At 38.7% G+C, this 12,204-nt stretch overlaps 1 protein-coding gene across 2 annotated transcripts in view; it reads right to left on the minus strand.

The window, feature by feature from the left end:
• Positions 1-722: 722 nt before the first annotated feature.
• The window catches only part of LOC149837000 (nudix hydrolase 16, mitochondrial-like), a 54,636-nt gene continuing 43,154 nt past the window's right edge, over positions 723-12,204 (minus strand). For both annotated transcript variants that reach the window (XM_090005738.1, XM_090005739.1), the window contains exon 4: positions 723-1,160. In XM_090005738.1, coding sequence (XP_089861864.1) covers positions 918-1,160 — 243 coding nt within the window. In that variant the 3' untranslated portion in view covers positions 723-917. The remainder of the gene's footprint in view (positions 1,161-12,204) is intronic.

Genomic DNA, 12,204 nt, shown 5'->3' on the forward strand with positions numbered 1-12,204 from the left:
AGCTTGCCTATGGAAAAAAAATAGGATGGTGATAGCATCTTATGGAAAGACAAACCGCCTGATTGGCATGTAAACCTCAACCCACAATGGGGCTTGCCTACTGTAGGTAAAGGGAGGGGATTGATTATCTGAAAAAATAAATCATGCTGACTTCAAGATCTAAACTTTGACAGATGATGCATGGTAAAAATTAAACGCATCGTTGGTATATTGAGGACATGTCTACAGGAATCACGGTACTTGGACACGATACTCTGTTCAGCCACCACCAACAGAATAATTGTCTACAAACGCTTGCAAAAAGTTGATCCACTTTTGTGTTGCCCCACTGTAGTGCAATTTTATAGAACACAACAGCGACATAGAGTAAGCCATAATTGTGGTTGAGAAAGACGAGAGTCTGACAACAAACAGAAACAACTACTTCCAACTTACCATAAAGAAGCTACCAACTTATCATGATAAGCTTGTTTTGCTCCCATTGACGTCCCATTTAAGATAACATGGATTTCAAGTCTTTTTTTTTTCAGAAGAAAAATCAAATATAATAAAAGATGAATCTTTTAGCTTTCAAAGTAAATATGCATCAACAAAAACTCCAAAAGCTCTGATTTACTATAAATTCTTTTCTGAGGCCATGCTTTTAACTTTACTAGCGAAACCTGAAAATCAGCATCGGCAACAGTCTCTGGGATTACAAAAGAACCCAACACTACAGAATATGTACAGAAAATATTCGCTGGCTGTAAATTGAAGGACAATATTTCATTCCCCTAAAAAAGGGGTTTCTTAAGGTTAAGATGGAACAAGAAAATAATGAAATGAAATGATGAGTGGAAAAGGAAACTGTCTCCGGTCTAATCCTAAGGGGTCAATTTTAGTTTCAGTATGCAAAAATAGGTTGTAGCACAGGATGTTCACGACTGGCTGGCTTCATGCCAAATTAAGAATTCATGGAGAGCTTCTTCCATCCATGGATGTCGGCACTGTTTCACCGCATCAGTGATGGAAAGCCACTTCCGTTCACGCATGCTTTGTTCAGGCCACGATTCAAGCTCCTCTTTCACAAGCAAAGCAAACATTACTGCTTTACACAAACCTTCTGGGTTAAGCTTATCTTGGTGTGTCTTGCTCTTGAAGTTATAATAGCCCACCAACTTCTGCAATACAATGAAAAACAACTGAATGAATACAAGAAAAAAATGCTTGACAAATGATCGCAGAGAATACACTTGTAATTCTCGTCATGAAAAAGATAATGGTCAAACAGCAAGCATTTCCATGCTGTAGCATGCAGTTAAGACTGATTTTTTTACAGAACTACAAAATGAAGCAGTCATATAAATCGTTTCAGAGAGATAATCACTATCATTCATAAATCCATGAAGCAAATAGCAGAGATTCTTCTGCACAAAAGCCAAAAGAAATGGTGATTGAGGAAATATTCAAAGTCTAAATACATCCCAACAATTTCAATGATTTGGATAATTAAGACCTTTTTGCAAAATTGGTTTCCAAGTTCATAATGCAGATAACCTAGGTATACTTTTAAAACGTATTGTGTATATATATATATTTTTGGTTATGAAATTTGGGTATATGATCAGGGGTATTTTTGTCATTTTGTACATGTAATAGGTGTTGTCCATTAGGGACAGTTTTTGTTTTTTTTATCTTTTTATTTATTTTTTTGTTTAGGGGCTCTATGGTCAATACGACCATAGAGTCGTTGGGGAGCTCCCCAATGCCCCCAGGCTCCATCTTGAGGTATGCTTGTTCTAAGCATTTTAAATAATATTTTATATTTTATATTTGTGCTCTTGCTCCCTTTTGTGAGGTTTATGACTTAGTGGCTCTTTTGTAATTGGCCCATAAGTGGCTTTTGTATTTGTTGATGTGCACATTTGTAGCCATTTTGTAGCATTGTGTTTGTGCACTTGTTATTTCATTACATGGTATCAAAGCTAGAAGCTCTTGAAAGCTTGTGGATTCGAAAAGGACATGTTGAAATCTCGAAACATATAAAAAAGCTTACGGTGGATCTATATCAACTTAAGATTTCTCCTCTCCTTGTCTCGCTCTCTCTCCTTTTTTTTCCTCTTCTTCTCCGTTATGGCTGATGGAGAAATTGTAACCGTGGTTCCCATCAAATTTGATAGGAAAAACCACAATATGTGGGCCGCAGCAGTGAAAAGAATCCTCATGAGTAAAGGTACGTAGCAATTTGTTGATGGTTCCGCATTGGAACCGCAACCAATTCTCAAAAAAATGGTTTTTTGAGACGATGGTAAATCTAAGAAGAGCCTCAAGGGAGTTGAAAGAGAAAAGTCTATGCTTGAATACAAAAAAGCCTATAAAGAGTGGGAAGTGGGTCATGTCAAGGTTTTTTCTCTCTTTATGAGTAGTATGCACGAGGAGCCATGCTCCGATATTCTTGAATTTAAAAGAGTGGATGAAGCTTATTAATATGTTAGACAAACTTATACCCAAAAAGAAGTCGCTCACAAGTGGGATTTTAAAGACAAAATACATAGTTGTAAGCAAGGAGGTAAACGGTGAGGAAATACTATAGTATCCTAAAAAAACTTTGGGATAAATTGGCTAAGCTTGAGCCTATATGGGAGACACCTAATGATACTCAAGAATGGAAGAAGTACAAGCATGAGGAACAACTGTTTTAATTTTTTAGAGGTCTGAGACCCAAATTTGAAAAAGTTCAGGTCAATATCATTCATAGGGAAAAACCTCTTTCCTTACATCAAGTCTTGGCTCAAGTGTGTATGGAGGAGACAAGATTGAAATCCATTTGCGATTCTAAGGAGATCTTGGTCGTTTCAAAACCGGGTGCCAATATTGTTAAAATATATGTAATCAATATATTTATATATATATATATGTTTATCACACACTACCCGATAAGGGGTAGTTCTGTAAAATCGCCCAATAGGGGCATCGTAGTCTTTTTTACTTTTCTTTTTTTTCCTTTTTCTTTTTTCTTTTTTTTCTTATTTATTTTTTGTTTCTTTTTTGTTCTTTTTGTGCATTAAATGCACAGCCATTGGGGGGCCCAACAAAGAGTCGTTGGGCCCCCAACGGTCACAATTGTGACCATTGGGAGCCCAACGACTCCTTGTTGGGACTCCCAATGGTCCCTCTCTCTCTATTTTCTCTAACTCTCCCTCACTTCTCTCTTGCCTATAAATAAGTGGGGTCTCCCCCAGAGTTACCGGAAGCGCCTAGGCAAAAGGGGAAGCGCGCTTCCCCGAAGCGCGCTTCGGAAGCGCGAAACGTCGCGCTTCCGAAGCGTGAGGGGAAGCGTCCCCTTTTTTTGGGAAGCGCGCTTCCCTTTTATGGGAAGCGCGTCCCCCTTTTATGGGAAACGCGCTTCCCATAAATGGGAAGCGCGCTTCCCCCACGCTTCCCCCACGTTTCCCCCACGCTTCCCCCACGCTTCCCCCTCGCTTCCCCATTTTTTTCATTTTTTTCGCTTCCCCTCGCTTCCGGTTCGCTTCCTAGGTCGCTTCCGGTTCGCTTCCTAGGTCGTTTCCGAGACGGTTCGGAATTTTCTTCTAAGTGGTCCCACGCTTCCCCGCTTCCTAAATTTTTTAAAGTGCCTCGCTTCCCGCTCCCGCTTCCCGTATCGCTTCCCGCTCCCGCTTCCTCGACTGGTAACTCTGGTCTCCCCCTTTGTAAGGTGTGGCTTCTTCAAGCCTCTTTGTGCCTTTATAAGATTTTATGTTTTCTAGCCATTATTGGTTTTTGTGTATGTCCTCTTTTGGACTTGTTCTTTAATTTCTATGTGTGAATGTCCATTGTAGGACATACTTTCCTTTTCCGCATATTTCATTACATGGTATCAGAGCCTTGGTTGTGCTCTTGATTCATATAGCTAAGTTTTCTAGTTATTCCTCTCTCTTGGTTTGTCCTCCATTCTTGATTATATGATGGAAGGAGAACAAAAGATTGATCTCTCCTTCAAGCTTAATGGTACTAACTACATGATGTGGGCCGCCGCCATGGAGAACAACCTCAAAGGTAAAAAGCTTTGGGGATATGTTATGGGCACTATTAGGGAACCTCAACTTCAACTTACGAAAATGGATGGTGATCAAGAAAAAGCTCTAGAAGGAAATGCTCGCATGAAGGCTATTGAAGATCACCAATCGAAGGTAGAAGATTGGGAAAGTAACAACAACAACAACAACAACAACAACAACAACAACTACGCCTTCATCCCAAAACAATTGGGGTCAGCGATATGAACCAAAAAAGAAATTCATTTTGGGTCTTCCACATGAATCCTTTTCCTCCAATCATTTCTATCCAACGCCATGTCCTCGGTGAGGTTCAAAGCATTCATATCCTTTCCTATCATCTCCATCCAAGTCTTCCTAGGCCTACCCCGACCTCTTTTAACTAATATATTTTCCCATTTCTCCAACCTTCTAACTGGAGCATCATTAGGCCTTCGCCGAATATGTCCAAACCACCGTAAACGATTCTCTCGCATCTTATTTTCAATGGGTGCAACACCTACCTTCTTACGTATCTCTTCGTTCCGAATCTTATCTTTTATTGTATTTCCACACATCCATCTAAGCATCCGCATCTCAGCTACACTCATTTTTTGAATATGATGTCTCTTGGCAGCCCAACATTCCGTACCATATAGTAAAGCGGGTCTAATAGTCGTCCTATAAAACTTTCCCTTCAACCGCAATGGCATTCTACGATCGCACAGCACTCCAGTAGCACTTTTCCATTTCATCCACCCAACCTTTATCCTATGATTTACATCTCCATCAATTTCTCCATACTTTTGAATGATGGATCCCAAATATTTGAAATAATCATTCACCGGTATATCTTGCTCACCAAGCTTCACTACACTCCCATCACTACTTCGTTGCTTACTAAACCGACATTCCATATATTCAGTCTTACTCTTACTCAACTTAAAACCTCTAGCTTCCAATGTCTGTCTCCATAATTCTAACTTAGCATTAACCCCAGCTCTAGACTCATCAATCAAAACAATATCATCAGCAAACAACATACACCACGGTACATTTTCTTGAATTGATCTCGTAAGCTCATCCATCACTATCGCAAATAGGAAAGGGCTTAAAGCAGATCCTTGATGTAACCCAACCGTTATCGGAAAATTGGTTGTCACCCCTCCACAAGTGCGGACATTGGTTACTACTCCTTCATACATATCTTTAATTATACTAATGTACTTGAGAGAAACACCTTTCTTCATCATTGTCCACCAGAGAACGTCCCTAGGTACTCTATCGTATGCCTTCTCTAAATCAATAAAAACCATATGCAAATCTTTGTTCCTCTCTCTATATCTTTCAATAAGTTGTCTAAGAAGATGTATAGCTTCCATAGTTGATCTTCCAGGCATAAAACCAAATTGATTCTCCGATATCATGACAACCTTCCTCAACCTAGACTCAATCACCCTCTCCCAAAGTTTCATAGTATGACTCATGAGTTTTATACCACGATAGTTTGTGCAATCTTGTATATCACCCTTATTCTTATATAAAGGCACCAAAGTACTCTTCCTCCACTCATTAGGCATCTTATTTGTTCGCCAAATCAAGTTAAAAAGATTTGTCAACCATTCTAAACCTTTCTCTCCCAAGCATTTCCAAGCCTCGATAGGTATACCATCTGGGCCAACTGCCGTTCTTGATTTCATTTTCTTCAAAGCCTCTGCAATTTCTTTCTTTTGAATCTTGCGCATGAAGTCACGATTTATCTCATGAAAAGGAATGGAGAAGTCTCCAAGATCTTGAGCATGACTATCATTAAATAGCTTATCAAAATAATCTTTCCATCTCTCCTTAATCTCCTCATCTTTGACTAAAACCCTTTGCGTTTCATCTTTGATACATCTAACCATACCCAAATCCTTCGATTTCCTATCTCTCATCTTTGCAAGCCTATAAATATCCTTCTCGCCTTCTTTGGTATCCAACTTGTCATAAACCTCCTTATATACCTTAGCCCTCGCGTTTCGAACAACTTTTTTAGCTTCCTTCTTTGCTATCATATACTTCTCCAAATTCTCATTATCACGACTCTTACTTAGATTTCTATAACACTCTCTTTTAACCTTAATAGCTAATTTGACATCCTCGTTCCACCATGATGTATCCTTACCTAGTGGTGCACCGCCTTTAGACTCACCCAATACCTCCTTAGCTACTTTTCTCATACCACCCGCTATCTTATTCCACATTGATTCTGAATCCTCCTCGAGACACCAATCAACTTCCTTAACTACCTGCGCTACAAACATTCCTTGTTTAGCTCCTTTCAGTGACCACCACTTAATTCTAGGATCTATCCTATGTCTATCCCTTTTGCGGCATTGTCTAATTCTAAGATCTAAAATTAAGACTCTATGTTGTGTAGCTACACTTTCTCCTGGTATAACCTTACAATCGATGCAACAACCCCTATCTCTCTTTCTAAGTAGGAAAAAATCTATCTGACTCGTATTAACCCCACTTTTAAATGTTACTAGGTGAGACTCCCTCTTCCTAAACCAAGTGTTTGCTAAGATCATATCATAGGACAAACAAAAATCTAAAATCCTTTCTCCACTTTCATTTCTTTCTCCTATACCATAGCCTCCATGGATATTCTCAAATCCATCCCTACTAATGCCTACATGTCCATTAAGGTCACCGCCGATGAAAAGCTTTTCTCCATAAGATGTCTCTTGTACTACTCCATCTAAATCTTCCCAAAATTGATGCTTAATGGAATCATCTAAACCTACTTGAGGTGCATAAACACTAATAATATTAATAATATCCGTACCTAATACTAATTTAATAAGTAAAATTCTATCACCCTTCCTACGGACCTCAACTACATTATCTATAAACTGACGACTCATAGCAATCCCTACTCCATTCCTATTCCTATTTATTCCTGTATACCAAATCTTATATCCCCAAGGTTCTATCACTTTAGCTTTCTCACCTACCCATTTGGTCTCTTGAAGACATAAAATATCAATCTTTCTCCTACACATAACATCTACTAACTCTACCAACTTACCAGTTAAAGACCCTATGTTCCAAGTGGCTAACCTAATTTTATGGTCTTGGACTAACTTCTTTACCCCCACCCGTCCAACAAAGTGAGGGAACCCTTGCCTATTTGACACCACACCCGGGCGCCGGTGTGACGCGTCGCTTCTGGGCGACGACCTAGCAACCCTTGCACATTTATCACTGCCTCCGGGCCTAGAGAGTACAGCGCGTCGCTCAGTAGGGAACGCCCCAACGAAATTCTCATATTGGTTCATTTTCATAGGATATGACAAAGTTTTTATGCTGGCTGTCACAGGCCTACCGCAACCCTCCTCCTTTATCCGGGCTTGGGACCGGCAGTGTATAACTACACAGGCGGAGTTATACACTGCGCGAACATTCTTGCATGGTTCATGAACAACGTGGAGCTAAAGATTTGCGCGAACATTGCTAAATTCCGCCTAGCAAATGAAGCATGGTTCTTTATGAAAGGTATGTATACCCAAAAAGACCTTGCTCATCAATTCTTTATCCAAGAAAAAATCCGTACCATTAAGCAAGGTGAAATAAGTGTAAGAGATTACTATAGCACTCTTGGACCCTTATGGGATGAGTTATCCCTTCTTGAACCCAAATGGGTATCTAGTGAAGATGTGGAAATGAGAAGAGAACAAATGGAAAAAGAACACTTTTTCTAATTTTTACATGGGCTTAGGCCCGAATATGAACAAGTTAGATCCTCCCTTCTTCATAGAGCTAAACCTCTTCCATTGGAAGATGTCATAGCCAAAATATGCCAAGAAGAAATGCGGCTTGGCATGATTAAAGGAGGAGATGAAGTTCTTGCCGTGTCTAAACTTGGCAATCATATGAAAGCTTATAAGCCTCCACACTTTGGGAGGCAAAAGAACTATAATGGCAATTATAGGAAAGCCATTTGCCATCATTGTCAACAACCGGGTCATATAAGACCTAATTGTCCGAAGATAAATTAACCTCCAAAAGGTAAAGTTGCTATTATTGAAGAAATTTCACAAAAAAAGGAGGAGCCAATGAAAGGTAAAGAGTCATTTTCTCTTGCTCAACTATCCGAAGCACTTCAAATTCTACTCAAATCGTCGTCAACTTCGAGAGTCGTCATTGCTTCTTCCTCTCCTCCAAGTATGTCTTCTTGGATTCTTGATTCTGGAGCATCCTTTCATATGACCCCTATTGAAAATGGACTATCCAATGTATGTAGCAACTCCAAAAATTTGTTTGTTTCCACCGCCGATGGTACCTCTTTACAAGTTAAAAGTTTTGGAACTTTAAACTTTTCAAAAGATTTTTTTGTGCCAAACGTAAGGGTAGTACCTTAACTTAATTTAAATCTTTTATCTGTTTCTCAAATATGTGATCATGGATGTGAAATCTCCTTCTCAACCAAGGATAGATCTATACAGGATCTCCAGTCCAGGAAGCGGATTGGGCAAGGCCATAGGAGGGGAGATCTATACTACATGAACAATTTGAAACTTCCCACTAACTCATTTTGTAATCATGTCCAAGATAAAAATATTGAAACTTGGCATCAAAGACTTGGACATCCAAGCTTCTCAAAAATGTACTCATTTCCTTTTGGAAAGAAATTTTGTAATGAGAAACATTTTGTTTGCAAGAGTTGTATTTTTGGAAAAATGAAATCCACCCCTTTTACAAATAGGACATTTGTGTCCAAAAGACCCTTTGAATTAGTCCATTCGGATGTTTGGGGTCCTTCTCCGGTCATATCAAAAGGAGGATACTCATATTATGTTATTTTTATTGATGACTACACTCGATATGTGTGGATCTATTTTTTCAATCTAAAATCCGAAGTTTTTAATTTCTTTAAAAAAAATCATATGATTGTCAAAAACCAATTTTCAAGTAATATCTCCATTCTTCGATCCGATTCCGGTGGAGAATATCTATCAAATGAATTTCAAGAATACTTAGAAATCAATGGCATTTGTCATCAAAGGTCATGTCCTAGGACTCCTCAACAAAACGGTCTAGCCGAAAGAAAGCATAGACACATCTTGGAAACCACTAGGACTCTTCTCATTTCCAAAGAAATTCCAAAATGCTATTGGGCCGAAGCCGCCTTAACTTCCACTTATTTGATAAATAGAATGATATCCTCATCTCTACAAAATATATCTCCATATGAAAAACTCTTTGAAAGAACACCCGATTTTAATAGATTAAGAATTTTTGGGTGTAAGTGTTTTGTCCTTACACATAAAAGAGATAAGTTATCTCCCAAAGCTATCGAATGTGTGTTCTTAGGATACGGAGAAAATCAAAAAGGTTTTAGGTGCTTTGACCCCAAAAGCAACAAACTATATGTATCCAAAGATGTTACCTTTTTAGAAAATGAGAACGGCTTTGAGAAAAATAAAGATATTGATGAAAGCGAATATGCTTTCTTATTTGATCTTCTCTCTCAAGAAGATGTGACTCCTCACGAAGAGGAAGTTCCTAATGATTTAGAGGATACTCCTCTTAGTAATGTTGAAAATGGAAGTAATAATTTTGAGAATAGGTCTATTCAAACCTATGTTAGGCGTGGTCAAGAAGCTCCCATAAGTGCTTTAGAAAAATATTCTCAAAATTCCAACATAGAAGAAACATCTTTAAGGAGATCTAGCCGAATCTCCAATCCTCCTAATAGGTTTGTTTCCTATGAGTCTCTAACACCTAAATATAGGGCATGCCTAATTGCATTACACTCTTATCATGAACCATCACACTATAATGAAGCCAAAAACATTCTTCAATGGGTTGAAGCCATGAAACTAGAACTTAGTGCCCTTGAAAAGGCTAAAACTTGGGAAATAACTTTGTTACCCACTGGAAAGAAGTCTATTGGATGTAGATGGGTCTTCAAAATTAAAACTAAAAGTGATGGGTCATTAGAACGTTATAAAACTAGGTTGGTAGCCAAAGGATATTCTCAAGAGTACGGAATAGACTATGAAGAAACCTTCGCTCCCGTAGCTAGAATGACTAGTGTTAGGACTCTTATTGCGGTTGCATCCGTTAAAAAATGGCCTATCTATCAATTGGATGTTAAGAACACATTTCTTAATGGCGAACTAAGTGAAGAGGTATATATGGATCCTCCACCAGGAGTATCTATTGGTGAAAATAAAATTCTTAAACTTAAAAAGGCACTATATGGGTTAAAACAAGCTCCAAAGGCTTGGCATGACAGATTTAGCAATGTAATGACTAGCTTAAATTTTCGTTCATGTTATACTGACACTGCGTTGTTTGTGAAAAGTGTAGGATCCTCTGTAGTTATTCTACTACTATATGTTGATGATATGATCATCACTGGAAGTGATGAGCAAGGAATCCATGTATTAAGAAAATTTTAAAAGAAAATTTTGACATGTCTGACCTTGGTTTCTTAAGATATTTTCTACGATTGAAGTTGCCTATTCTCCCCGAGGGTATATTCTCTTTCAGATGAAACTTGCCGCTGACATTTGTTCCAAGTCTGGAATTTCGGATGATAAGAAGACAGAAACCCCTGAGGTTATCAATGCAAAGTTAAGGCTGGAAGATGGGACACTTCTCGAGAATCCTACTCTGTACCGTCAACTCGTTGGGTCTCTGACATACTTATCCATCACTCGGCCAGATATAGCTCATGCAGTTCACTCCGTCAGTCAGTTTCAACATGCACCCACAATTGTGCACATGAGTGCAGTCTTAAGGATTGTCAGATATATTAAAGACACCATAACTAAGGGAGTTTTTCTTTCCTTTTCATCATCTCTTGATTTAATTGCTTATACAGATGCTGATTGGGGAGGAAATCCCAATGATAGAGTCTCAACCACTGGTTTTTGTGTTTTCCTAGGTGACTATGATTTCTTGGAGATGCAAGAAGCAGCACAAAGTGTCATTGTCCTCAACAGAAGCGGAGTATCGTGCAATGTCCACTACAACCATGGAGCTTGTGTGACTTAGATATGGGCATCATCATCTCAGTTCCTTCGAAGATGTGTTGCGACAAGCAATCACACCTTCCATGAGCGTACTAAACACATAAAGATGGATTGCCACTATGTTCGAGATGAATACCTAAAAGGCACCATAGCACTGCCCTATGTCACATCCGAGTACCAGTTGGCGGACTTCTTCACCAAAGCCCTTGCTGCTCCTCGTTTCATGTTTCTTCTCAACAAGCTTTCGGTTGTATCCACATAAAGCTTGAGGGAGGGTGTTAAAATATATGTAATCAATATATTTATATATTTATATATATATATATATATGTTTATCACACACTACCCGATAAGGGGTAGTTCTGTAAACTTGTCCAATAGGGGCATTGTAGTCTTTTTTACTTTTCTTCTTTTTCCTTTTTCTTTTTCTTTTTTTCTTATTTATTTTTTGTTTCTTTTTTGTTCTTTTTGTGCATTAAATGCACAGCCATTGGGGGGCCCAACAAAGAGTCGTTGGGCCCCCAATCTCTCTCTATTTTCTCTAACTCTCCCTCACTTCTCTCTTGCCTATAAATAAGTGGGCTCTCCCCCTTTGTAAGGTGTGGCTTCTTCAAGCCTCTTTGTGCCTTTAAAAGATTTTATGCTTTCTAGCCATTATTGGCTTTTGTGTATGTCCTCTTTTGGACTTGTTCTTTGATTTCTATGTGTGAATGTCCATTGTAGGACATACTTTCCTTTTCCCCATATTTCATTACAAATACAAATGTTTACAAACCACTACATTTTTCAAAACCTTACTATGAGAGACCTAGATATGATGACAACAAGAAAATAATAATATATCATAGTTATGGAAAACCGGGACACGTCCTATTGTCCCAAGTTCAAGGAAAGAGAAGACAAAAAGGTGGCATCCGTGAAAATGTCTGACGAAGAAAGAAGTTGAACCAATGAAGATTCAAAATCCAATGGAATCATGTTCTCTCAAATCATGGAGGCCCTTCATCCACTAATCAAGAACTGATTTTCCTCTCTTTCAGGAGCCACGGTCTCTACATCTTCGCCCCCAAGTAAGATTTCTTGGCTTTTAGATTATGAAGCCTCATTTCATATGACTCCACATATTTCTTTGCTTTCCAAATGTTGCACTAATTCAACGCAAA

The sequence above is a fragment of the Nuphar pumila genome, chromosome 5 (genome assembly GCF_984573655.1).
Source record: "Nuphar pumila chromosome 5, dmNupPumi1.hap1.1, whole genome shotgun sequence".
Lineage (NCBI taxonomy): Eukaryota > Viridiplantae > Streptophyta > Magnoliopsida > Nymphaeales > Nymphaeaceae > Nuphar > Nuphar pumila.